Below are 25,167 nucleotides of genomic sequence, written 5' to 3'. Positions count from 1 at the left end.
GCGTCAAACAGGATTGTGAGCAGCTGGGTACGTTTGAATCTGCTCTTATGAAACGGCCCGGCATCGTTTTACTCGAGCTGTCGTCAAAAAAAAAAAACGGAATTAGCATAACATAAGTTCATTGTGTCTGAATGGTTTAGCGGAGGATTTTGTTGAGTGTGTCCTCAGGCAAGGGTAGATATTGCGAAACTTTTTAACTAGGCTTTCAGTCCACTCAGGCCATCGAGACGCTCGCAGCAGAAGTCTTCGTTACAATTATCGCCTGGACTGTAAGGCTGTATAAAAAAGTTAAACTTGTCAAAGGGGATTTAAAACTGTTAATTAGCTTGGTTTTCGACACTCCATCAATCACACGTCCCGCAGGACTCGTTTGAAGAAAGCAGCCCCATCACATCATTGGCTTAACACTTAATCTCCTAATACAGACCCGAGGGACTCAATAGACAAGCAGTATTATAACACATCATACACGTGCAAATTAGTGATATGTACACACTCGAACGGTAGTCTGCATATTTAACAAAGACCCCTGACAGTGCTAGTGATCAGTCACTCCAAAAGCCAGTAATCTCTCGACTAAAGTCATCCAAGACCGGACGGCGGGACTTCTTACTAACAGAGCGCGCGTATTACACGGAAGGAGAGAGAGGAACTGTAGATGATCCGAAACGAAGACACCAAGTTTAAAAAACTGTTTGTCGGAGGTATTCCGTACGGTACAAACGATGAATCGTTACGGGAATTTTTCTTGAAATACGGGGCAATCAAGGAGGCTGTTGTGATTCGAGACAGAACCACTCAAGAGTCGAAAGGTTATGGATTTGTAAGTATGGCTGCGCTTACTTTTGCGCGTCATTAGCAACGTAGCGATTTCTCGTCTGGGATCCACTGATTTTGAAATGATTTCATTTCATCTCCAGGTTACGTTCCACGACAAAGATTGCGCGGAAAAGGCGTGTGAAAACATGAATCCCATCATTGATGGTAGACGAGCGAATGTCAACTTCGCCTATCTCGGCGCGAAACCGAAACCTTTCAAAGGTCAGTTTTACAACGATCACCATTAAGATGTGTATGCGATCTGCGATCGATTTTTACCCGAGAAAACTCTATAAACATTTCATAACTTCACATCTTATTATTGGCTCATTTCTCGCTTGAATAGCTTTGAATCGAAAGGAGACCGGGTATCAATAACTGGGCCGAGACTGTTAAGGTAAATATTTCTGTTTGGTTACAAATGCCAACACACGTAATTTTTTCTTCTTTGTTTTCAGGAAATGGAAAGAATGCCATTGCCAGTCAGGGATTTGTCTATAAACAGAACACGATAATAGGGTAAGGCTGCCAACGATTTCAATATCATTCAGATGAGACTAGCTGTCAGCAGTTTTAATGGACAATGAGTACTTTGCGAATTTTTTTCTTTAATCTTAGTGACCTTTTTATCACAAAGGTAGGTAATTTTAGTATTGTATAAAACTCTTTCGGCGGACTTGAGACTCTTCAATATACCCTGGAACTGATCGAACGGGAAATATTTGTTCGTAGGTTGAATTTAACGTCTGCTTGAAAAGAATTCGGAAGAACTTTGTGTGAAGCCGTTAATGAAACAACTTTTCATAGCCTTTAAAATGTTTCTTCGAAGAGAATGGGGCTAATAGCTTGCGACCTTTCAGCCTTGCAAACAGACCACGCAGTTAACAAATGGCTCATAATGCTATAAAGGAAAACAAAGATTACTAAATTGCATGGTGAAACACATAAGAAAAATCAAAGGGTCCGACAAGACTTCTCTTAATATGGTATTCAACAATTATCCGGGTGGTTCGTCAATTATTTACTTCACGGTCTTGATAATACAAGTAGTTATTGACCCCCTTCAAAATACCGAGTCTGCATAAGTCTGAGAGCTTTCCCGTATACGACGTTGTGATTTTGTCGAAGTCCGAAAAAGTGTTTGTAAAAAGATACAAACGCGAACAAAGGAGTCTGGTCTTAAGTCAGTTATTTTGTTTTGTAAATCAGGTCAACAAGTAATAACTATAAACTTTACAAAGGCTTGATTAATAAGCGCTAAGTATCCCATCAGTCAGACACTTGTAAACAAGCTTGTACGACATGAAGCCTCTCCAAAGCCTCAAACCTTTACATCAATGAAATAAGGGAAATGATCTTTTAGAACTGTGACAACGTAATCTTTTCCCCTTTTCGTTTCAAATCAATATATTTTGTGGGACAAAGAGGGTTAACTTCCATTCAAGACAAATGATTTGAATATTATACCTTAGTTCTTAAAATGTGTACTTTGTAAGATCACAAAATTGAACCTCGTAAAGTTTATTTGTAGACGTAAATCTTTCTCGCGCGGTCTTCGCCAGCCGAAAGAATTAGATTTTTTTGAAATTTGAACCTAATTCTTGGGTAAGAATTAAGTTTCAAAAACTTTGTTTTAAGCCGGCTTCTTACAACAATACAGCTGCTTATTGTAAAAGCATAGTTATAAAACAATTTATTGTTTTGATCTCCAGGTCGCAGCCATTCGCTTCCAGTTTTACCAACGGATTCTCGGCTGGTTTCCCCGCTCAACAGCTTCAATCAGTACCACTGATCTCGCCGGTTCCTCAGTCGCCAAACGGACAGATTCCATCTATGCAGCCTTCGGTGCAACCATTACAGCTTGTTGAATACAATGGCGTTCCAACACTTGTCTTTGGCACTGTTTACGATACGGTTTATTATTCACCCCCTCCGTCTTACGTTCCTTCCCCAACTCTCCCCGCCAATTCGATGGCGCCGTCGTTCACATATCAAACGGTTGCACCACCGACGCCACCGCTCAGTACTCCTTCGTTACACGGACAGCATTTCTTTCCAACACACGTCGAACTAATTGGACAGCCGCAGATCTAAACTTGGTTTCAACTTGAACGCATTTACAGAGACCAGAGAACTCATATACAAAATAGAGCTACTATACGTTAGTTGGTAGGCCGTTTAAAAGAACAAAACAAAAAAAAAAACAGAAGATGAGCATCCTGATTATTTGAAATACTCAGTCGCTAGCGACTCGTATAAATTTCCAATCAATATTCTCACTTAAAAAAAAGGACGGCAAGCTGTAGAGTTGCGGATATTGTAGACCAAGATATCAGAAAAAAGATATTTTAAATCAATTTTTCTAATTTATTACCAATTCTTATTAGCAAAATAAGAACCTAATATTTTGCGACCAAATCGTAACTGTTTTATTGCTGTAGATCACAATCAAAACATGTATACAGTCAACAAGAGAAAAGCTAGCAATTAATTGTACAAAGAAACACAGCCCCAAGCAAGTTGTTGTAAATTTAGGCTTCGTAGATAGGAAGCTGTCATTTAGGGCAATTGCCATTTACAATTCCTCAACCCTAGCATGGGTTAGTGGTGCAAACAATGTAGAAGCATAACTGGTATAGAAATACAAAAGCATATAGCACTGTTAAGATAGGCCAATTAGTTTAAAAACTGCAATCACGCATAAAAATAGAGAGGCAAATATAGTTATGAACCAATTTTCAAATTGTGTGTCTTGCTTATAGTCACAGTTTGTTGTCTTTAGCAGTTAATTTGTTAACTGAGGTTTCTTTTAACGCATCAAACTTCGAAAATTTTTTTTCATCTTGACATGTGATATAACAGTTTATAAATGGACGCAATTGGTAATGAAAGCTCAGAAGAGTGTGTGAAAGTTTCACCGTTACTCTGGAGACTGTTCTTTCCATGCCAATTTGTCTGAAGAATATTTCAGTGAACACGAAATCTCCAGTGATATAGGTTTGAGAATTATGTCACTCAATTTAACAACGGTTATTACATTACTACGTCCGGTAGGTGCTTTGATGTTTAGTCATTTCCGATGAAAAGCTCTTTACCTTGATATCAGTATCCGGACTAAAGATACCTGTTCTTGAACGGTTTGAATTTTTTCACGGCGGCTTGATAACTCGTGTGTGGGCAAACATGGGACAATTCATTTTCTCATGTTTTTTTGAGCCAGCAAATAATAAAAGGGCATGAACCAAAATCTTCAGCAATAGCCTGACTTATGTTTTTTAAAATACGCGAGTTAGTTCTACGATGGAAATGAATCATCATTGACTGTAGTCAGAGCACAGGTGATTACGCGTAAATCAATCTTATACAATGTAGACAGATAGACCGCAATAAGGATTATGTACCTCTCAGCATTTTGGTTCCTTAGACATTTAATACTCTTCTGCGTTGAAGTACCTAAATTATCATGGCAGGTGTTGAATCCATTGCTAAGGGATTGCATAGTGCGCAACATAGATTCAAATCACGTTTTGACACTCGAGAAGAATTTAACTTCAAGTCTGCCGCTTAGCTTTTACAATCCATTCTTGCCACAATGTGGAAGCGTCTGGTGTCGTTGTGGACAGAACACCTTTTTATGATCATTATTTTTCTATATTGATTAAAGCTAAGACGGAGAGAATTCAGGGTTAATTTTTTCATTTGTATTTGGTTAAAAGCGCAGCAAGTTATGTATTTGTGTATACGTGAGGGCTTAACCGTACCGATGAAAAACATGATGGTAATATTAATAGTAAGAATATTTAATGTCGGTGCCGGAGGGCTTGTGTCTCTAAAACGTGATACCTAATATCTGTATCTAACCCTGAACCTTCAGAATTCACAATGACGCCTTCTCCCCTCCTCTCTTTAATAGAAAACAAATTTTCCTTTGTTGAAGTGAAGTGTTCTTTCCATACCTAATTGGTTCGCAGTTTCATTCAGAGAAACTTTACTGACGTGGTGGTTGAGCGAATCGTGCGCTCGTTCATGCCCTATGCAAGAACCGTGTCAAAAGTTAAGTTCAAAAAGCCGGCCGGATTTCATTGCCACGAAGTGGAGAGACAATGAGGTAATACGATTTTATTGACAAGGCTATCCAACACTGCTTTCTTATGTTATTGAATATAACATTACAGAGTCATGTAACTGAGCTAAAACCATGTTGACAATGTGACGCCTGCGTTCACACGCGTGCTATACGTTTTAAAATTATTTCCTCACTCAATTAACACCGCCCTGAACGTGACTATAGACAAATAGTAAGGTTACACAACCCCCAAGGTTACGAGACGCTTAAAGAAGCTTTTTCCGTTACCATGGCAGTTTTTGTCCTTGAGTGAATTTTTCAGCATCGAAGCGAATCTGTTCCCAGTTTGAGACAAGCTCCTTGCATTACTTGGACAATACATTGTCTGACTGGGAAACAAAAGTTTCAAATTACGTTTTAGTTCCATAACACGTAGGAGTCTACATAAGCTGGAACTACTGTTCTTTGTTTTACTGGACCTTGCACTGCGAAGCTCTGCTTCCGCACTTTAACTCAGAGGTTGCTCAAAATTTATTTCCAAATTCCCTTTTGGCCACACATGTATCTTAGCACGATATTATTTGCTTTCATTGCGATATATGATCTTTTCACTCTCACGATTTAAATGTCGCTTCTCAGCATTGTTTGTGACTAAGATAACATAAACTTTACATTCTCTTGTTGTGACACATTTTTACAATTTAAACTCTAAGAATTTGGTGCTGAATCCACAATATTTTCTTTATGATAGCTGTCTTACTTCTTATCATTTTCTTATGAAAACATACGAATGCTGTCGGAAGAAAGTTTCTTTTTGGACACTCCTGGCAGTGAAAAGGATAAAGAAAAAAAGACTAACGCCATGCAACAGGTCGGTCTCATCAAAGATACATTAACTGTTGAACCAGACACTCAAAAAAATTACTTGGCAGTTGGTGTCGGGAAGGAATTTTAATAGGTCTAGCTTCAATTAAGTATCACGGCCACCTGTCACCTTTCTATCTGCCTAAATGGCTTATTTCTCCAATCATTTAAGAAGTATTGCGTTGAAGTTTTATGTACCCTGTGCTTGCTCAAATTGGCCGCGCTGGTTTTAAACACATAGTAGGTTAGGGGAAAACAAAATGATCGGCTTAACTGATCTTTTTCATTCCATTTTTTCAGTCAGGATTGTCCGATTTTCTCATAAGTTTGTTGACAAGTGTAAATGAAAGAGCTGAAGGTCACAGTGATCCAACGTTGAACATGTCTGGGCAGAAATGCTGAGTGTTCGCTTGCATTCTCTAACCCTTTAACGCCTGTGAGGTACTAGCAACTAATTTCTCATTCCACTATCCTTCTGAATCAAATATTAAGGTCATGGGAATAAAGGAAATGAGCACCAACTAAAGAAGCTCTTGATTGTTGAACAAATTCTCCTTGTCAGCACCTTAGGAAATGTATAGAGAACAGCATGGGGAATATTAATACTGATATTACGGTGTAAAGGGTCACGCAGTGCGTTTCTCTTCTCACACCATGAGCACGAATCAGCCAAAGCTTACAGACCTCAAAATCACAAAATCAGCAGCGGCAACTACGAAATGGTTTATTTTATAAGAAATATTAAACTAAGCGCATTTATCGGATCTAATTTCCATGACAAAAACTCCTTTAATGTGAGTTCCATAGTTTCAAAACCGACCAGATAATTTTTTAAGTGCAAAGGTCTTGACAAGAGCACTCATCAAGAGAAGCTGAACAAAACGGAAATGAAAACTTACCTGAGAAAATTTTTTTGATAAGTGCTATTGACATATAACCTCAGCTAATGATACAACAGCTGAGAGGCTATTTATTCCATGACAAATTATTTCCATAGTGAACTTGTCACAGTCAAAATGTCCAAAGTAATCCAAGATTGCATTGGTCTAGAAAATTCGCGCCATTTCTCAACCGATTTACAAAACTAAAACCAATCAAGATTTGGTGGCCCGCGTTTTTCTCGCGCTTTAGGCATGCGCAGTTTAATTGGTTTTTTGCTGTGAGTTCTTATTGATTCTTATAGGTATCATTCGATATCATCCTTTCTTTTGATCGATCGTGGAGATTACTTCGCTTTTGGTTTTACGACCCTCAGTCGAAAAGCACTCTAAAGATAAGTTTTGATATGCAGATTGAATTTTTATATTGATTAACGGGGTCCCTAAATTTGTCTGTTTTTCTTATAGGTAAATAAAATTTAAGAAAGGAAAGGGTGTTGCTTAGTCACGCTGCTCTGAGACAATGCGAACGATGAACCAAATTGGACGACCTCTAAGCGCCGGGGAGTCTGGATTGTCGCGTCATTCATAAATATTATTACTGAAAGAATTGAGAACAAAATACCCATTCGTGAAAAGTCTTCATAAGAGGAAAATTACAAAGGCTTTTTTCCAAAAGATAATAAACCTAACACTCTTAGTTAAATGAAATAATTGATGTTCGACCCGCGAAGTGAAGGAAAGATCTTCGCAGCAATTAAAGCAACTGTAGAGAAAAGGCCCGAAAAACATCCAGGCTCGACGTGAGGGCACAATTTGTTACCGAGAGGCACTGGTTCGTATCTTGCTGTAAGCCTAAATTTGTACAGGCTTTTTTCCGCAAAATTTTTCTTTGATCCACAAAGATAATTTCTTTACGACCTTTACTTCCAGCTGTCTGAAAAGGAGAGCTCGCCAATGACGCGTAAATTCCAATTAAGCTGGAACGACGCTTAAATTGTCCAATTAGTTCACAAATCGAGGGGCTCAGTGGTGTCATTCGAGAATATTCTGATGGTTTTGATTTAGTAGAACCTAAGTAAACTCTTTGAAACTCCACGAGAGTAAATAAGTTGAGACGTGACTGTGAAAGAGCAGACTCATTTACCTACGCATACCGATTAGCTGTAGTTTGACGCTTCTGTGAGGAGGCGGTCTTGCTGAAGCCCATTTTTAACCAATGTTGCTTATCATCATTCACATTTTACAGTCACGTACAACCCTAATTTACTATTTACACAGCTGGTTAATTACGGGTAGTATAATTGATTGACTGCATGCATTTAACAAAACCCTCTTCTACGTCAGTTTTCAAATGAAATTACCTTAGGGCAAAGTGACATATTTAATCCGTTAGATAAATAACGTATACAGAGATAAGTAACATGTTTCTGCCAATTAACAATGCAGCAAAGTAGTTCAGGAAATACCTCTCTTTTACTTAAAGTGATGTGATGTCATCAGTTAAACGAATGAAATTTGTTTCGTAAACTGTTTTCAATCCACAAACTGTTGACAATTTTCAAAGGTTGCTTGACTTGTATTTCGCATCTGTACTTACAATGAAAGCTGCACTGTGAACTTTCGTGTATAGCGGCCATAAAAGTTAGCGGAATTTAACAAAGCAGTTTTCATTTCAATTAAATTTCAAACAACTGGCTTTGTCTGATGTAGATATACAAACAACCTAAGCTTTTACTACCGATGTACCAATCATTAAAGGTGTAGATTTTTCAAATACAGTTTTTACAACAAATCTCTTATTAATGGACTTAAGCCAACATGTTTAACACTGATTTTGCTGGAAAATTCCCAAAATGAGTGTAAGAATATCTGTTTGTAGCCAAAGGTCAGGGTTAAATGCTTTTAAAATGATTTATCATCTAAAGCGCTTTGCCGGTTTCAATGATAAATGCTGTTAATTGCAGTCATTCTTTCGCAACCCAGATTTCTACGTGACGCATGCGCCCTTCACGTTCAACACCTAAATTCTCCTTACCACTTGCAAAACGTTTCTTTTCAGTTTAGTTCAAAGAATTTGAAGTTAAATCAAACGATATCTCTCTTTTGATGAAATTAAATCTTCACGTCACCTTTCTGCTTGAAAAGGTATTGTTATTGTTAAGAGAATTTCCGTTTTGGTCATCCTGGCGGGAACGAAAGAATTAATAGCCTTTATTTAATCAGAGAAATAGTGTCAGTGCAAAACGAGTCGCGCCAAAAGAAGAAGGGCGATGAAATTTCAAACATTGCGGCAAATTGTAGCGGTTTAAACAGGCGATTTCTTATAGGTAAGAGAGTTTAAACGTTTATAGATTTTAACGAAGAATAGGCTTCATGTCTCTTACCCAGGAAGATTCGAACTCCGAATCCTAGTTCCCCCCCCCCCCCCCCCCCGAACGACCTATTTTGCGCCAAGGTACGAAATAAAACTAAAACTTTCAAAAGAAATGTTTAGAAGTATACAAAGGAAAAATTGAGGTGTTTTCCAACACAAAGATTATCCAATTACGGATACTATTTCGATTTACTATTTTGTTTTGACCTTTAGCATTATATGCTTTTGAAACACTGCGACTAATTTGTGCGGTTTTCTGTAACTCCTGTGAGACAACTTAGTTCTCTTCGATTTCAATAACAATAAAGCGGCTGCCGATGGTGTAATAGATGGGTATGCTCGCAGGCTCAACAGATCAGAGGGCGGTTAGAGGGCAGCGGTAGACCGCTGGCAGCTGGCTTTTATCGATGCCACTAGGTTCCTACGGCCTAAAAGCATGATGGATACTACGTTCGCATATTCACAGACGTTTGAACTCTGTGTTTATCAACTTTGCTAAATAGAATTGTGACTCCATTTATCCTTATCTGTCGTAAACGCTCTGAAAACCTTCCCGCTAGGAAGTTAGACGAAAACGTGATCCGATGGTGGGGGTTGTTTAATTAACGTACATTTTGAAAATAGAGTTGAAGTCAGATATATATTTCTTTCAATTATAGATTAGCTGCAGTGAATACCGTACACAGTATGCATTTGTTGTATAATACATAAGTTGTATGTGTCTGAATATTGAACAAAAATTTTACGGTGTAACCATTTGCGTAGCATCCTTATAGGAATATTATCTTAACGCGTTTTATGTGATAGTTTTCATTTTCTCAAGGGAGGGGTATAAGGGGACCTATTATTGAAGATTTATAGAGGCTGATGGGCTGATTAGAGAGGGAAGTTATCTTAAATAATGAAAAAGAAAAACCAGCTGGAGGTATAAGAGCCGATTTGAAAAAAAATCCACAATTCCTCCATTCGCTTTGGCGAAGGGCTAAACTCTTTACGGTCGCCAATTTATGCTATTAACTTAGTTGATATTACAAAATTACCCTGAGATAAAAATCCTTAAACATTACTCTACACGAAGCTTTGTTCTGTTGGGGTTTGGGGTTCTCAGAGTGAGCTCTTCAGAATGTATGTATCATTTCAATTTATTGAGCTAGTTTTCTAGTTGAAATTTTTTTACAGTCGAACCTGTATTAGGCGGTCACCCACGGTAAATGGCGGGTTGACCGCTAAATACATCACTGACCACTTATATACAGAATTTCGCTCGAAAATACTACTTATTTTGATTTTGGGAGAGAAACATGGATTCAAAATTACTGGAAAGATTATTCTTAGTTTTATAGGAACAGTCCCGCTTTCAGTAACCGTTAAATACAGGTGGAGGACGATAAAAACAGGACTTAGCTTTGTAAAGGGTGACCGCGACTGCCTTAGGTGAAAATTATTACTGTGATTAAGAGGAAACGTATTTGGGACTTTGACAAATGACTGCTTAATACGGCGCCACTAAATGCAGGTTCTTTCGACTATTATTTCACCCACAATTTTCGCCGAGAAGAGGTGATTGTTGTCTTTTATCCGTTCAGCTTCGAATAGATTAACCTCCAAAAGTTATTTAATGGCTTTAATATAATTTTGTGACATTTGTGATGACAATGTCGTGAGCTGCCATTCAATTGCGAAACTCCCACCAGGATAACAAACATCGATTTGCGTTAAAACAAGGAAAACGTGACATCATTTCTAACCAAGTTGCCCTAATCACAAAGACCTGTTTTCATCACAGCATATCTTCAATGAGTGCAAAGGGACGTAAATTGGAGAGGAAAACTGTTCTGCTCGTATTTTGCCAAGAAAGAATTTAGACCAATGAGGAACTGTGTAAAACAGTTTTATTGTTGATACTTGGAGTGATATCTTTCCTTATGGTGGAACAACTGACCAACATTTTTTTTTTATTCACGATTGCAATTTATGTGGTTCTTTCGGAAGGTGAGTTTAAAAATAGATTGTATCGGCGAAATATTTCACTAAGTTAAAGATTTGTTCGGTACGTTTGGTCCTCTTTTCATAAAGAAAAATTTAAACGATCAATGTTTTGCCGAGTGACCAAAAAATAAAATCCTTTTTATTGTTATTGAGAAAATTATACAATTGTGTTGAGTATGGTGTTCGTGCTTACCCCTACGTCTGTTAAAAATACACACGATAAAGTGAGTTAGTAAACACCTCCCTGCCTCTTTGGAGAGCTTCCATCTTCTTCCGTAAATAATGCGGGAATGATTTGTCATATCTTGACTAGCTGAAGCGGAATTTACATTTTATTTGTTCTTGTGAAGGACGGTTGGTTTGTCATGACACTTTCATAAAATAATTCGAGATCGCGTGAATTATTGACATAGATTATATAATAAGAGATTAAGGCTTAAAAAAAGGAATTTTTTTTCCCAATTCGAATTTCCACATATTAAAAGTATGGATTTATTTCGTCTTCGATTTATTTATTTATAAGTGGTGGTTAAATCAGCGGGTCGGGCCTGCTTAATTGTTTTAGCTTATTTGTTAATGAACGTCATTCTCATGGTAATTTTGGTCCTTTCAAATGTCAATATATCGAACTCCAGTTTTCATCATGAAAGCAGTTTCTCAAAATTAAAATGCCCTGATGGCTTTCGGAGATAATTTTCTTAAGTGTGGCGTCTGTCCTCAGCGCGTACCTCGGCCGATGTGTTTTCTCAGTCCGTTTTTTCTCCCAAATTTCTGAAATAACATACTGTTGTAATTTATAACAAGACGAAACAACCAACCGTTAAATGATTGATAGCGAGGTCTTATCGATGTCTTAATTTCAAAACATATTTTTTTATTGCAGATAATTGCCGAATACTGCAGTTTTTGGATGCCAAAGATGGCTCAGCGCTGGAAAAACACGTTATGAGAACAATTGCCTTAAACTCGGAGCATTCGTGCAGAGTTCAGTGTTATCTGGAGAACGCATGCGTATCGTACAACTTTGGAAAGAGAGTAGCAGGAGATGAAGTCTGTGAATTAAACAGTTCGACAGACATACAACATCCGGATGATTTAAAGCCGAGAGAGAATTTCATTTACCGTGGAGCTGAGGTATATAAAAGGTTCCTATAATTTTACAATTTTTGTACTCAGAAAAGGATCTCTATAGGGATAACCGTTAGCCGTAAAGCGGCCAAAAAGTTTAGCCTTAAAAATAGGCGTAAATATCGACAAACTCTAATCGTTAGTCGTAAAGAAACTTTAACTGTTGAAATAATTGTTTTATTATACATTTTTTTAAACAGTCTGAAAAAGAAAACACTTCTCTCTGGGTTTGTTATAAGTGTGAGAACACCACACGGACGAGGGGCTTAGAAACAAGGCAGCCTTTGAAATCGAAATGATAACCTAATTTCTGCTGCAGACATTAAGTTATCATGTCAACTTCATTCGTCATTGCAAATTGAATGCATGCTGTCGTCCAATAAGAGTTTTCATAATACGTTTCATGTGTAACAATGGAAGTTATTAACCGTTAGCGGTAAAATGGCCAAAATTTTTATCGTTAGCCATAAATGCCACCACCCCATTGGGACCCTCTCATAGAACAATCGAAGAAGCCCCCCTCTATGAAGGTTTGTTGCTTTATTCAAAGGACAGTTTCAGGGCTAGAATTGATGTCACTTCAGCACAAGTTTCCCTTCAATGAAAGAAACAGATACAAAGTCTTAGCAGTCGGACCATATATGATTTTACAAAGGGGCTAAATGATGTCTCATTAGAGCGGTTCAATATTATAGTTCCTCATTGTTGCGAACACTGCAATCAGCACATGTCGAATGATTTACGCCCTGGCTCAATTATGTTTTCATATTCTTGGGCAAGACACATTACTGTTACAATGTCTCTCTCCACCCAGGAACATGAATGATTAAACACTAACAAATCAGCATATTCCGATGAAGAGCTGCAGTTCTTCATGTCGCTTCATTCAAGGGAAACTGAGAAAAGCTATGGCAATTATGAGCTACAGCTCACAAACCTTAACCTCTTATCATTCCAGAAAGAATTACGTTTATAGATTCTTCTCGTACTCTCCTTTAATCCTCCTGTCTACTTCAGTCTGATTTGAATTTTTCTTTTTCCATTTATCATTTCCCAGAACTCATGTGGAACCAGGCCTTGTATGAATGGTGGGACATGTCAATCCGGGTTTTTACCACACGGATACCGCTGCCTTTGTGCTGCAGGCTTTACTGGGTTAAAATGCGAAACAGGTAAGATATTTGAAAGAAACTGGATAACGCCATCTGAAATCCAAGTTATCCTCTTCAGCTCATAACTATTTTGGCTCATTTTTGGATCAGCCTCTCGTTTCGACATTTTCACATCTTACGAAAGGTAATAATTTGTGACTTGTGCGCCTCGAAATGAATACTTTTGGTCACTTCAAAAAGACAAACAAACAACTTGCTGCCTTACATTTGACTGTTATTACTGTTTCGCTATGGATTTAAGTTTGATACATATTGTACAAGTTATAGTTCGTGAAGTGTTTTTATGAACTTCTCTATAATACCTATCTTCGAGCAAGTAGGTCAAGGACAGACAGAAAGAGCAGGAATAGTTCATAATTCTATTGTCAGCTGCGACACTACAAAAACCAACAACTACAAAAAAAATTAAATAAATACTGAATAAAGAAAAAAAAACATTTCTTGTAGCAAAAGTGAATTAATTCATTCTAAAATCCATCTCCAGATAAATTTTGATTATCCCCGTTTCTGAAGTCATTGGGGGTATCTTGCAATAACTAATCCCGTGTAACCAGTTTTTCTTTTCTTAAAGGTCCTTGGACCTTCTAAGGTCCCTTGTCTCGTGAGTAATTCAATACTTCATACAGCATTTATTCCCCAACAAAATATTGGAGCGTAAGGTAGCGAATCATACTTAGCTAAGCCAATTACAATTGGAATTGCAGATGTAAACGATTGCAGCGCTAATCCTTGTCACAATGGAGGATCATGCCGAGATCTTGTCAATGGATTCAAGTGTGACTGCCGTGGGGGGTACCTTGGAACTCTGTGTGATATAGGTTGGTGATTCTAAGGTTCCTTCTTTAAGAGCGAAGGGCCGAATATTTTGAAATAGTTCTTCATGTTCGTAGGTAAAAGGTCTGGGGTTAGGATTAGCAGCAGGGCCGATCCTCTGTACTTATTTGACCCCTTAACTTGAATGAGCGGCCGAAAATTCAGTTTTCGGAAACTTTAAGTGTTCTTTCGACCGTTTTGGCGCTTGCTTTATGTTACACGTGGGATCGAGAGAAAATAGTATCAGTATTGTCTAAATGTATATTCAGTTAAAAAAAATTGAAGAACTCCTTATTCGATGGTTTAACTTAGAGTACGTGCAGATATTTTGCGAGTTGCGATATTTTGTAGTATTCTATGTAAAATAGAATACTGTTCTGCAGTGCAATACCGTCTATTACCGTGGCATATTTTGCGTGTCCTTATGAACTTATTTAATAAATTGATGCATTAATTATAAGTGCACTAACAAATATATTGTTGACTTTATTGTTGTTGTTCTCTGGCAAAATTATTCCCCAGTGCTGTTTACGAGGCGAGTTGTTTAAATTTTTACACTCCTGATATCATCAGGTGCACGAATATTTCAAAGGATCTTTAATGTTCAAGTATCTCAAAACGTCATCAGCACAACTGAGGTTTTGAGTGACTCTGGATCTGAAGGAAATATGAGCCCATCTTTTTTCAAATTCTCAAAAATTTTCAAATTTTTCAAAAGGAAAATGTTGTGGTTGCCGATGTCCTTACTTCCACCATCTTCTATGAGATATCAGAACGTTTCGCCTTTGATAAAGCCACATGCTTGAATATTCCAATATATTTTCATTTTTAGCTACCTCAGAATGCAATCAGTACAAGGTTCTGAATGACTCCGATCGACACAAAGATTTTGGTCGCGGTGACCGAAAATGTGATAAAAATTTGACAGAAGACTGGTACAGATTCTCGGCGGGAGCTGGAACAAGCATAGCTACACAATGCATTCCAGGTGCCCTAAGTTGTGGTACGGACTTGCCGGGTTGGATGGACGGAGCACACCCAACAGTTGATGAAGGAGTTGTTTCCAGAAAAGTTTGTTTTAGTGGATTTGGTAAATGTTGTTACCACAACATTATGATCAACGTACGGAATTGCAGCTCTTTCTTTGTATACAGACTGAAACCGATCCAAGTTTGTGCCAGCCGGTACTGTGGAAAAAGCTAGAGGCTGAAACACAAATCTTGTTTTTAAGGATACTGTATATCATTATACCTTGATCTTTAGTCGTTTGTTTAACCTACCGTTAAAGAGAACTAAAGGCGAACTAATGAAACACAACTTTACTAAAACACAACTTTAAAACAGTTAGTCCTTTTTTAAGAATTTTCATTTAGAACATAAGGGAGGCCTGATCAAGACTTTGCAGAATTATACGTCGAGTAAAATTGATAAGAAATTATATCCTCTCAGCAGGTATTATATTTACTTTGGTTTCTTCAGTTAGCAACCACTTCAATTAGTATATGATGAAAGACGATGTAATTTTGATGCTAACACTAAGTGATTGTTCTTGAGTGTAAAAGTTTTGTAATACGTTTAATTAAGTGCATCTATCTTAACTTTGCAGTGTCTTTGACTTTCCCTGTCGCTAGAGATCCTAGAGTTGTTCTCAATGAATGCCCCTCTAAAAAAAGTTGAACTCATTTGTGATACATATATTCAAATTTGACGAAAACTTGCAGAGAAAGTATTGGAGCTGCTTTGAGGCCTCGAGCTACTTGTTACATAAAGTCCTGTTATAGTAAACGGAAATGGTCATAGCGAGCGTAAGATCGGCTTACAAATGGATCGGGGTCTCTTAAAACGAATGGGGAAGATAAATTTTTTTATAGGTATTTTATAGAACTGTTTCATTCCGGTTGGGGAAGGCCGTTCCGTCTTACATAACATATCCTATTTCCTAGTTGTCTTTGGCTTTCAGCAACAGTGAATATGAGTTCAAAACATTTCAAGGGCTGAAGTTTTTCAGAGTTCTACTTGCGCAGTGACTTAGATGACATTTAATTTGTGGATATAAAATCCTCACGTATAGTTGGCTATCTTAAACGGCCGTCTTAGACTTTTAACTGCTGCTGGTCAAAATTTCAAGGCCCTAACTCATTCCTGAAAACAAAACAAAAAAGCTGGATAGAACGGTTTACGCTCGATAATTTGAATCAGAGCTGTATTTTCTCTCTTCTCTTCTAATTTTAAATCTTAGCCCAGAACGTTCAATTGAATGAACCTCACGCAAACTGCGCTCTCGTGCGTGATAAGTAGAAATACGTGCGTGCGAGTGCGTGATGGCTCGCGATCGATGGCTTGCGGTTTCGACCTGACTAAAGATAAATAAAACTATAGGTAGTGCAACATGAAACTCCTCCGACGGTATTTAATTATTCATGTTGAAAACTTTTTATATGTGACATATTTAGAGGGCTTGATCAAGGCTTTGCGTGATAAAAAGAGTAATCTTCATGAGAAATGTGGTTATTTCAGCGTGTATTGCACTTGCTGTAATTAGTTACTTCTGTCAACTGTAGGTGATAGTTCTTCAGGGTAGAGTTCTATGAAGTGTGTGAAATAAATTTAATTTCTCTTCACTTGGCGCCCTCTTTGACTTGTCCTTTCTATACCGAATGCGTGTCAAAAAAATGTCTGAGAATAATTTGGACATGTCTGTGACCCTTTAAAGTCGATTTGACCAAAATTTACAGAGAATGTATTACACCTGCTTTGAGGAAACGTGCTATTGCTATTCCAATTTCTTGTTAAATGCAAAAAGTTGCTAAGAGTTTGAAATCGGCTTATGCATGGAGCGGAGTCTCTTATTTAGGATTGTTGTGAAGCTATACTTCCAATTATTAAAAAACGTTGATATATTTTCTCAGTGGATGGCTATTTCACAAGAAGACATGAACAAAGAAAGGCATTTAACGGGTGACATGCAAAGAGCTGGCTGTCGAACTGTTGTTTTCTACCAGCAAAACAAAGGGTCAGTTTGATTAAATTTGCTAAACTGAAGTGAGCCGCAGAAGAAAAATAATGACTATTATGATATGGTCCCTGGGGCATTGCTCTGACTCATAATCCCATTGAAAACCATAATAAAGCTGACGTGTGTGGGGCCGGATGGGTTGATGTGAGCCAAAAATGAGTTGCGTTCTTCAATAAATCATGAGTCTCGTGTTTTGACTAGCACAAATAATGGTAAAGTGACATGTGGGTTGAGTTTGTTGTTGGTTCTTGCTTTCATTCCTTCTTGCTTTCTCGAGTCTCTTTGTGAAATGCACTCGACGAGAAAAACATTTACCGTAATTGAAACACAATAGTGTTGCTTGACGACAAGAAGCTGAATACAAAATTTAAACGTGGAATGAATAAACTTAATTATTTATTTGAAAATAGTGCATGTCAAAGATATTGTAATTAAAACGCCTCTATGTGGTCAAATGTCTCTCTTAATTTTCCCAGACGTAGGATGGTGAACACCTGTTAGCAGGAATCGACGAATTGCCCCCTCGCATTTCAACTTGAGTTTTGCTTAGGAAGGAAGAAAAAGGATTCTTGAGTTTTACTCTAAGTCACGATTGACTTTGTGCGTGTTCGTCGAGTAATGGGTGCAGCGAAAAATGTCTTTTTGATCCTTGTTCTAGGAATAATGTTTCCAAAACACGCCACTTCTACTAATTCGGCTCTCTTTAAGATGCGAGAAAATACTCGGCTTAATGGTCATGTCGTTAAACAGTTTCAATCTCCCAGTTTTATGTCATGCAATCATTGGTGCCTCAGAAACTCGTGGTGTACTTCAACAAACTTCAGAGAGCTATCCGAGGTGAACAAGAAAGGAACTTGCGAACTAAACAAACATGGATACGTCGATCAGAATACAAACCTTGATGATCAAAAAGGGGTGACATTCTCTTTGCTCGTGAAGGTACATAGTTCTTTAATTTAAGCCTTGCATAACGTATCAGAAGCTGGAAAGTTTTCCTTTTATCAATTTTTGTAATGTTACTGGAAATGGCTGCCATGAATACTTGACAGAGGGAGGTTTTTTGCATATTGTTTTTTTTTTAAAGTATTCGACGGTTTACTAGGAATTTTAAGTCTATCCCTTTCAATCTTTAAACTTGGTTTCTCTTCACGTGTTTTAGTCCAAATTTTAAAATCGTAACCTTTACATGTTTTCACTTCTGCAGGGTTTCATTTCAGAAACACACAATTGTTTGGCGGGAAGATCATATTTCGTTTATGATATTTTCAGCTACGGACTTAAAGTTGTGAATTAACGATCCAATTTTCATTTGTATTTTACCCGTCAGGGACATCACCTTCGTTGTGCTGCAGGCCTCACTGGACCTTTATGTGAATACGGTAACTCACATTTTCAGTTTGTACAAATAACTATTTCATATAATTAGAGAGACCGTGGTAAATCTAGGCCCGCGCCACACTATTGCGTTTTTGTTTCAAAACGCATTCTTTTTGACGTGTTTTCGCCAGTCATCCATACTTCGACGCCTTAATACTTTGATATAAGCGGGGACTTTCGAAAGAGGTTTCAAAAGTGGAGTCTTTTGAAAACGCACCGTTTTAAAACGCTCCTTTTTAACGTGGACAGGTGGAAACGGAGCATCTGTCCATCTCCAAGTATATTTAGATTGTAGTGTCGTGTGACACTAACGTCATTTTACGTCCTGTATGTAATTTAAACAAGGGAATTCTGGGATTAAAATAGAGAGCAGACCATATGCTCGTAACGGCCGTTTACTGTTAATTACTTTCTTGTTCGTTCTCCACATTACATTGGCAACGAGGACGGCACGTCGTTTCAGGTCAATCTCCGTAGTCTTTATGATGGCTTCTTGTCTTCCAAGCTTCGATTCCTTCGATATACACGCAGATGGTGCAATCACTCAACGATGGATCAAGCGGCTCGAAAATTTTGTTGCTGCTGACATCAAGGAAAAAACGAGGCAAAGCGCTTTTTTACTTTATTATGCTGAAGAAGAGGTGTGTGACATCTTCGAAACTGGAGAGCGGAGCTGATTTTGAAACGGCGAAAGAGAAACTCACCGAGTACTTCGACCCCAAAAAGAATGTCGAGTATGATATTTACAATTTTCGGCAAGCCAAACAGAATCCACGGTGAATCGATGAATGCTTGTCACTCTCGTTTACACCAACTGGCATCTACATGTGAGTTTGCTAACTAACACTCAATCTTGTTCGTCCCAATGTTTGCGCCATAAAGCATCAACAGATGGGACGATGACCCTCGATGCATTTTTAGATGAAGCAAGAGCGCTCGACGTGTCCGAAAAACAGCCGAAAGACATTGAACCTTTGGAAAGTGCCAATTCTGTGTTACCTCAGCCGCCAGTAACTCCTCAGAAGAAACGTTCGTGCTACGAATACAGTGAAAGCTGGCCACACGATCAGAAGAAAGGTTGACTTGCTTGAAATTGCAAGTCACGGTGGTGTTCGTCACAAATATGGTTACTACGCGAAGTGTTGTCGTACAAAGTCGTCAAGTCACAGCCGATCTCCACCAAAGAGAAGAAGATCTATGCCACGTGAAACGCCGTCGAGTTCTGATGACGGGTACGGGTCCAGGGTAGAAACGCCCGTCGATAAGGTTAGTGCTCCGTTTGTCTCACTAAAGGTCAATGGTTTCAAGCGCAATTTAAACTTAAGTCTGTGTAAAGATATCAACTTTTTTGGACTGGTCTTCAGTGGTAGAGGAATGTCTCCTGATCCCGCAAAGATAGAAGCAACTCAAAAAGCAGATCCACTTTCTTCTGTGATCGACGTTCGTAGTCTGTCAGGCATGACCAATTATATGTCTCGCTTTATTCGTGATTATGCTGACATCGTTGCCCCCCTTACGTGAGCTCACTCACAACAGTTTTATTCAAATGAGAGAGGTCCATCAAACAGTTGTCGACAGGCTCAAAAACAGTCCTACATCTGACGACGTCATGACTTATTTTGACCCGCGAAAGAAAACAGTCCTACTGGTGGATGCTAGCCCTGTCGGATTGGGTGCTGTCTTAACTCAGGATGGTAAAGTCAATTCATATGGCAGCAAAGCTCATTCAAGTGTGGAGAAGCGCCATTCTTAGATAGGGCGTAAAGCCTTGGCCATTGCTTGGGGTTGCCATCATTTCCGTATGTACTTACTTGGAAGCCACTTCAAAGTGTTGACAGACCACAAGCCCGTGCTGCAAATCTTCAATAGCTCGACTTCACAAGCCTCAGCAAGGATCGACAACTGTCGACACAAGCACTCTCAAAATCTTTGCGAAAGTCCGTAATGAACTGATCTCAGTGGATGGGAAAATTGTGCTCCGTGGAAACCGCATGGTGATACCTGAAGTTCATCAGAAGCGAATGGTAGAATTAGTTCATGAGGGCCACCAAAGAACAGTTAAGACAAGTAGCCTGTAACGTTCAAAGATTTGGTTTCCCAGAATGGACAGTGTTGTTGATTCCATTGTTAAAAATGTCACATTGCTACACCGAAGCCTTCCCGCGAAATGTAATGAAACTCTGAAAATGACTCAGTTACCTTGTAGTCCCTGGCACCAAGTCAGCATCGACTTCTGCGAAGTGGCTGGGCTCTATGTTCTTGTCGTGATAGATGACTACTCTAGGTTCCCTAATATTGAGATTGTGCATTCAACTGCTGCTAAAGCTGTGATTCCCAAGCTGGACCGCACATTTGTTGCCTATGGTGTTCCTGAAGTCGTGAAAACTGACAACGGTCGTTCCTTCAATGGGCATGAGTTTGCACAATTTGCTGACTATCTTGGTTTTGTTTTCCGAAAAGTCACCCCCTCGCACCACTACAAAGAGGAAGCAACAAATGTATCAGTTTCTCCGCAACTACTGTGCGACCCCTCATAGTACTACTGTTGTTGCCCCAGCTACTGCTCTCTTTGGACGACCAATCAGGGTCAAGCTACCATGCCCTGTAGTGATGCCTACAGACTTGGGTATGATCCTGTAGCTTTGTGTGAACAAGATGCCTAACAAAAGTTGAAGATGAAGTGTCATGCTGAATCTAAGGGAGCTATCAGAGAATGTGACATCCAAGTTTGAGACACTGTTTTAGTGAAACAGCCAAGGCGAGGAAAGCTGTCAACACCTTATCAACCCACTCCACTTATTGTCACAGACAAGAATCAAAGCATGTTAACAGTAGAAGGTCCTAACTCGAAAGTGACTCGCAATTCATCACACTTCAAGAGGTTTATGACTGGTGAACCCGTCACACTGTTATTTCGCTTGAGGAATCTTCTATTGATGTTGACATGGAAACCAGTTCCCTGTCTTCTGCACCTACCTCGTGTCAGAAGTTTGCAGACCCTGGGCCTATTGACCCTACCGATTGTGCCGAGACCTCGACTGAAGTCGTGCTTCGAAGGTCTACCCGATTGCCCAAGCCTACGAAGAGACTTATTCAAGAGATTTGATCAGATATTGTTTAATACTTACGTTGATTACGAGCATTTCTGTTGAACATTTCTAATTTCAGACATGTCTTACTAAGAAAGACTTACGAACATTCCTTATTAAGAAGACACAGTACTCCGTAACTTTCAGTCGTTTCAGTCTTAATTTGAAAGCAGTTTTTTTCTTTTGTCTTACTATTGTTACAGATGTTTTGTCTACAATTTTGTGTACGAATTCTTTAGCTAAAGGAAAACAGGAATGTAGTGTCGTGTGACTCTAGCATCACACTACGTCATGCATGTCATTTAAAGTAGGAAATTCTGAGATTAAATAGAGAGGAGACGATGTTCTCGTGATGGCCGTTTATTTTTTATTACTTTCCTGTTCGTCTCCACATTACAAAGATTACTCCCGTCTCTGAAGTCACTGGGCTACCTTGAAATAACCAATCCTTTTCTTGTTTTTAAAGCAACCACTCTTGTCTCGCGAGTAATTAAGCGTCCCATGCAGCACATATTGATTCCCCAAACAAAACATTGGAGCGACATGCAAGGTAGCGAATCGTGCTTAGCTAAGCCAATCACAATTGAAATTGCAGATATAAAAGAATGCAGTCCTAATCCTTGTTACAATGGAGGATCATGCCGAGATCTTGTCAATGGATTCAAGTGTGACTGCCCCAGGGGGTTCCTTGGAACTCTGTGTGATATAGGTTAGTGATTCTTATGTTCGTTCTTTAAGAGCGAACGGAATATTTTGAAATAGTTCTTCATGTTCATACGCAAAAGACTCTAGGGTTATGATTAGCAGCAGGGCCGATCCTCTGTACATATTTGACCCCTTAACTTGGATGACCGGCCAAAAATAAAGCTTTCGAAACGTTAAGTGTTCCTTCGACCATTTTGAGCGCATGCTCTATGTTACAGGTGGGATCGAGGGTAAATAGTGTCATGATTGTCTGAATGTATGTTCCATAAAAAGAAAATAGAATAGCTTCTTGGACTTTTTTATAAATACGCCTTATTCGACGGTTTAATTCGGAGTACGCGTCGATATTTTTGGAGTTGTGTAGTATTTTATGTAGTAGTTGTGTGGAAAATACGAGCAATGAAGAAAATGTCCGCTCGTGTTATATCTGAAACCATTGAATAAATGATTTATTGTCTCACTATTATTTCACTATTTTGATTTTAGATTGCGAAATATATCGGACGGCCTTATCTGTGCATCGTATCGGTCACATAAGGAGTTCACGAAAGACGAGAACAACACGGATAAAACCATTTAAGAGTTCTATGTGACCAACTAAATTATCTGTCGCTCGTAAAAATTGGGTTCTTTACAGGTCAAGCCTAAAAAACGCAAAAAAAAAAAAAAAAAAAAATCAAAGTTTGGATCGTTTCTTGGGATTACTTTGTTGCTCTGTATTTTTGCCCTGTTCTACAGTGTAATACCGTTTATTACCTTGGCATATTTTGCGCGCGTCCTCATGAACGTATTTGGTGAGTTGACGCCGTAATGGAATAATGAGTGCATTTACAGATATATTGTTGTCTTTATTGTTATTTTCCTCTGGCACAATTATTCCCCAGTGCTGTTTACGAGGCAGCTGTTTAAAGCGTTACACTCCTGATATCATCAGTTGCATTAATGTTTCTAAGGACATTCAATGTTCAATTATCTCCGAACGTCATCGGTACAAGGTTTCGAGTGACTCTGAATCTAAAGGAAATATGAACCCATCTTTTTGCAAATTTTCTCTCTCCCCCCTTCCCCCCACCCCCCCCCCCAATGTCCGAGCTTCCACCATAATATATCAGAACATTTTGCCTTTGATAAAGCCATATGCTTGAGTATTCCGATACATTTTCATTTTTAGCTGCCTCAGAATGCAATCAGTACAAGATTCTGAATGACTCCGATCGGCACAACGATTTTGGTCGCGGTGACCGCAAATGTGATAAAAATTTGACAGAAGACTGGTACAGATTCTCGGCGGGGGCTGGAACAAGCATAGCTACACAATGCATTCCAGGTGCCCAAAGTTGTGGAACGGACTTGCCGGGTTGGATGGACGGAGCACACCCAACAGTTGATGAAGGAGTCGTTTCCAGAAAAGTTTGTTTTAGTGGATTTGGTAAATGTTGTTACCACAACATTATGATCAACGTACGGAATTGCAGCTCTTTCTTTGTATACAGATTGAAACCAGTTTCAATTTGTCCTAGCCGGTACTGTGGGAAAAGTTAGGTTATAATCCATCGATTAAATGACATTTAATCGATGGATATAAAATCCTCACTTATTGTTGGCTACCTTAGACGACTATCTTAGACTTTAAACTGCTGCAGGTTAAAATTCCAAGGCCCAAACTCATTCCTGAAAAAAAGGCTGGATAGAACGGTTTACGCTTGATAATTTGAATCAGGGCTGTATTTTCTCTCTTCTCTTCCTATTTCTTTATTCTTAGCCCAGAATATTCAATGGAATGAACCTCACGAAAAACTGCACTCTCGTACGTGATAAGTAGAAATAAGTGCGTGCGAATGCGTGATGGCTGGCGATCGATGGGGGCTCACGGTTTCGACTTGACGTAAAAATTTATAAAACTAGATTGGGCAACAGGAAACTCCTCTGACGGTATTTAATTATTGGAAAGCTTTATATATTTAGTACATTTAGAGGGCTTGATCAAGGCTTTGCATAATAAATAGAGTAAACATCATGAGAAATGTCATTCTTTTAGCATGTATTATATTTGCTCCAGTTACTTCAGTTTACAGTTGACATGGTGATGTATCTTTTCCTAAAGGATAAAGGATTTCAGTTGCTCTCATAGGAGGTTGTGGGTAATTAAAGCGACATTATATTATGTACACTGTAAAATTAAAAGAGTTGATTTGGCCCCAAAAATGGGGCCAAAACGAGTGAGTCCAGTTTGGCACTCGCTTAGGGTCAATTCAGCCCCATTGAAATGGGGCTGTTTTTGGCACCAATTTTGGGGCTGAATTGACCCCGTTGTAGGAGCCAAATTGGACCATGTGAAGGGTGAATTTGAAAAATACAGGGGCCACTTTGAAATTTATAGGGGCCAAAACAGCCCCTGAAATTTCAGCCCTCTCACAAATGGCCCCTTTTAAAAGAGCCAATTCAGCTCCAATGTGGGCCACTTCAGAAGTAGAGGGCTCTTTCCTCTCCATGCTGATTTTCCCCCTTACATTCAAATAATGAAAATACACCACATACTTTATCTTTCAAACACTCATTTATTAGGTTCTAGATATTGTTTATGTAAAAAACCTTTTGTGCTACCTGATTTTACAGTTATTAAGAATCTTAATTGTGGTATAAAACAGACAAACTTTGAAACATGTGAAAGAATATAACATACATACATATTTAACATTAATTCAACCATTTTCTAAAATAGATCTCTTTCCTAAATCAGTATACTTCTTAACAGTGCAAGCATTGCAAGAAAATTACACCCAAGAGACACTTGTGAGTAAAGCTTCCCTTTTCAATGACTTAGCAAATGTGGTAATGTAAAGCAGCTTATAATTAAGACTGATTTAAAGTACA

At 38.6% G+C, this 25,167-nt stretch overlaps 2 protein-coding genes and 1 long non-coding RNA gene across 3 annotated transcripts; all 3 read left to right on the top strand.

Moving 5' to 3' along the window:
* The first annotated feature begins 207 nt into the window (after positions 1-207).
* LOC113671112 (uncharacterized) lies at positions 208-3,562 on the top strand. The gene is made up of 4 exons (XM_027187331.2): positions 208-823; positions 921-1,041; positions 1,278-1,338; positions 2,532-3,562. The coding sequence occupies exons 1-4, from the start codon at positions 659-661 to the stop codon at positions 2,911-2,913; spliced, it is 729 nt and encodes a 242-aa protein (XP_027043132.2). The 5' UTR covers positions 208-658; the 3' UTR covers positions 2,914-3,562.
* Positions 3,563-4,799: 1,237 nt separating this feature from the next.
* Positions 4,800-8,324, top strand: LOC149053776 (uncharacterized). The gene is made up of 2 exons (XR_016188226.1): positions 4,800-4,927; positions 7,096-8,324. It is a non-coding gene; the product is annotated as an uncharacterized LOC149053776 (long non-coding RNA).
* A 1,955-nt stretch (positions 8,325-10,279) lies between these two features.
* Positions 10,280-24,309, top strand: LOC149053775 (uncharacterized). Its single transcript, XM_089183678.1, has 9 exons — positions 10,280-10,996; positions 11,877-12,127; positions 13,179-13,293; positions 13,998-14,111; positions 14,939-15,307; positions 17,709-18,061; positions 18,450-18,501; positions 22,184-22,297; positions 23,465-24,309. The coding sequence occupies exons 1-9, from the start codon at positions 10,930-10,932 to the stop codon at positions 23,833-23,835; spliced, it is 1,806 nt and encodes a 601-aa protein (XP_089039804.1). The 5' UTR covers positions 10,280-10,929; the 3' UTR covers positions 23,836-24,309.
* Positions 24,310-25,167: the final 858 nt, after the last annotated feature.

Source organism: Pocillopora damicornis, chromosome 1 (assembly GCF_964200805.1).
Source record: "Pocillopora damicornis chromosome 1, jaPocDami1.2, whole genome shotgun sequence".
NCBI classification, from domain to species: domain Eukaryota; kingdom Metazoa; phylum Cnidaria; class Anthozoa; order Scleractinia; family Pocilloporidae; genus Pocillopora; species Pocillopora damicornis.
Note: the sequence above shows the minus strand (reverse complement) of the source record. Positions and strands in the feature narration are given on the sequence as shown.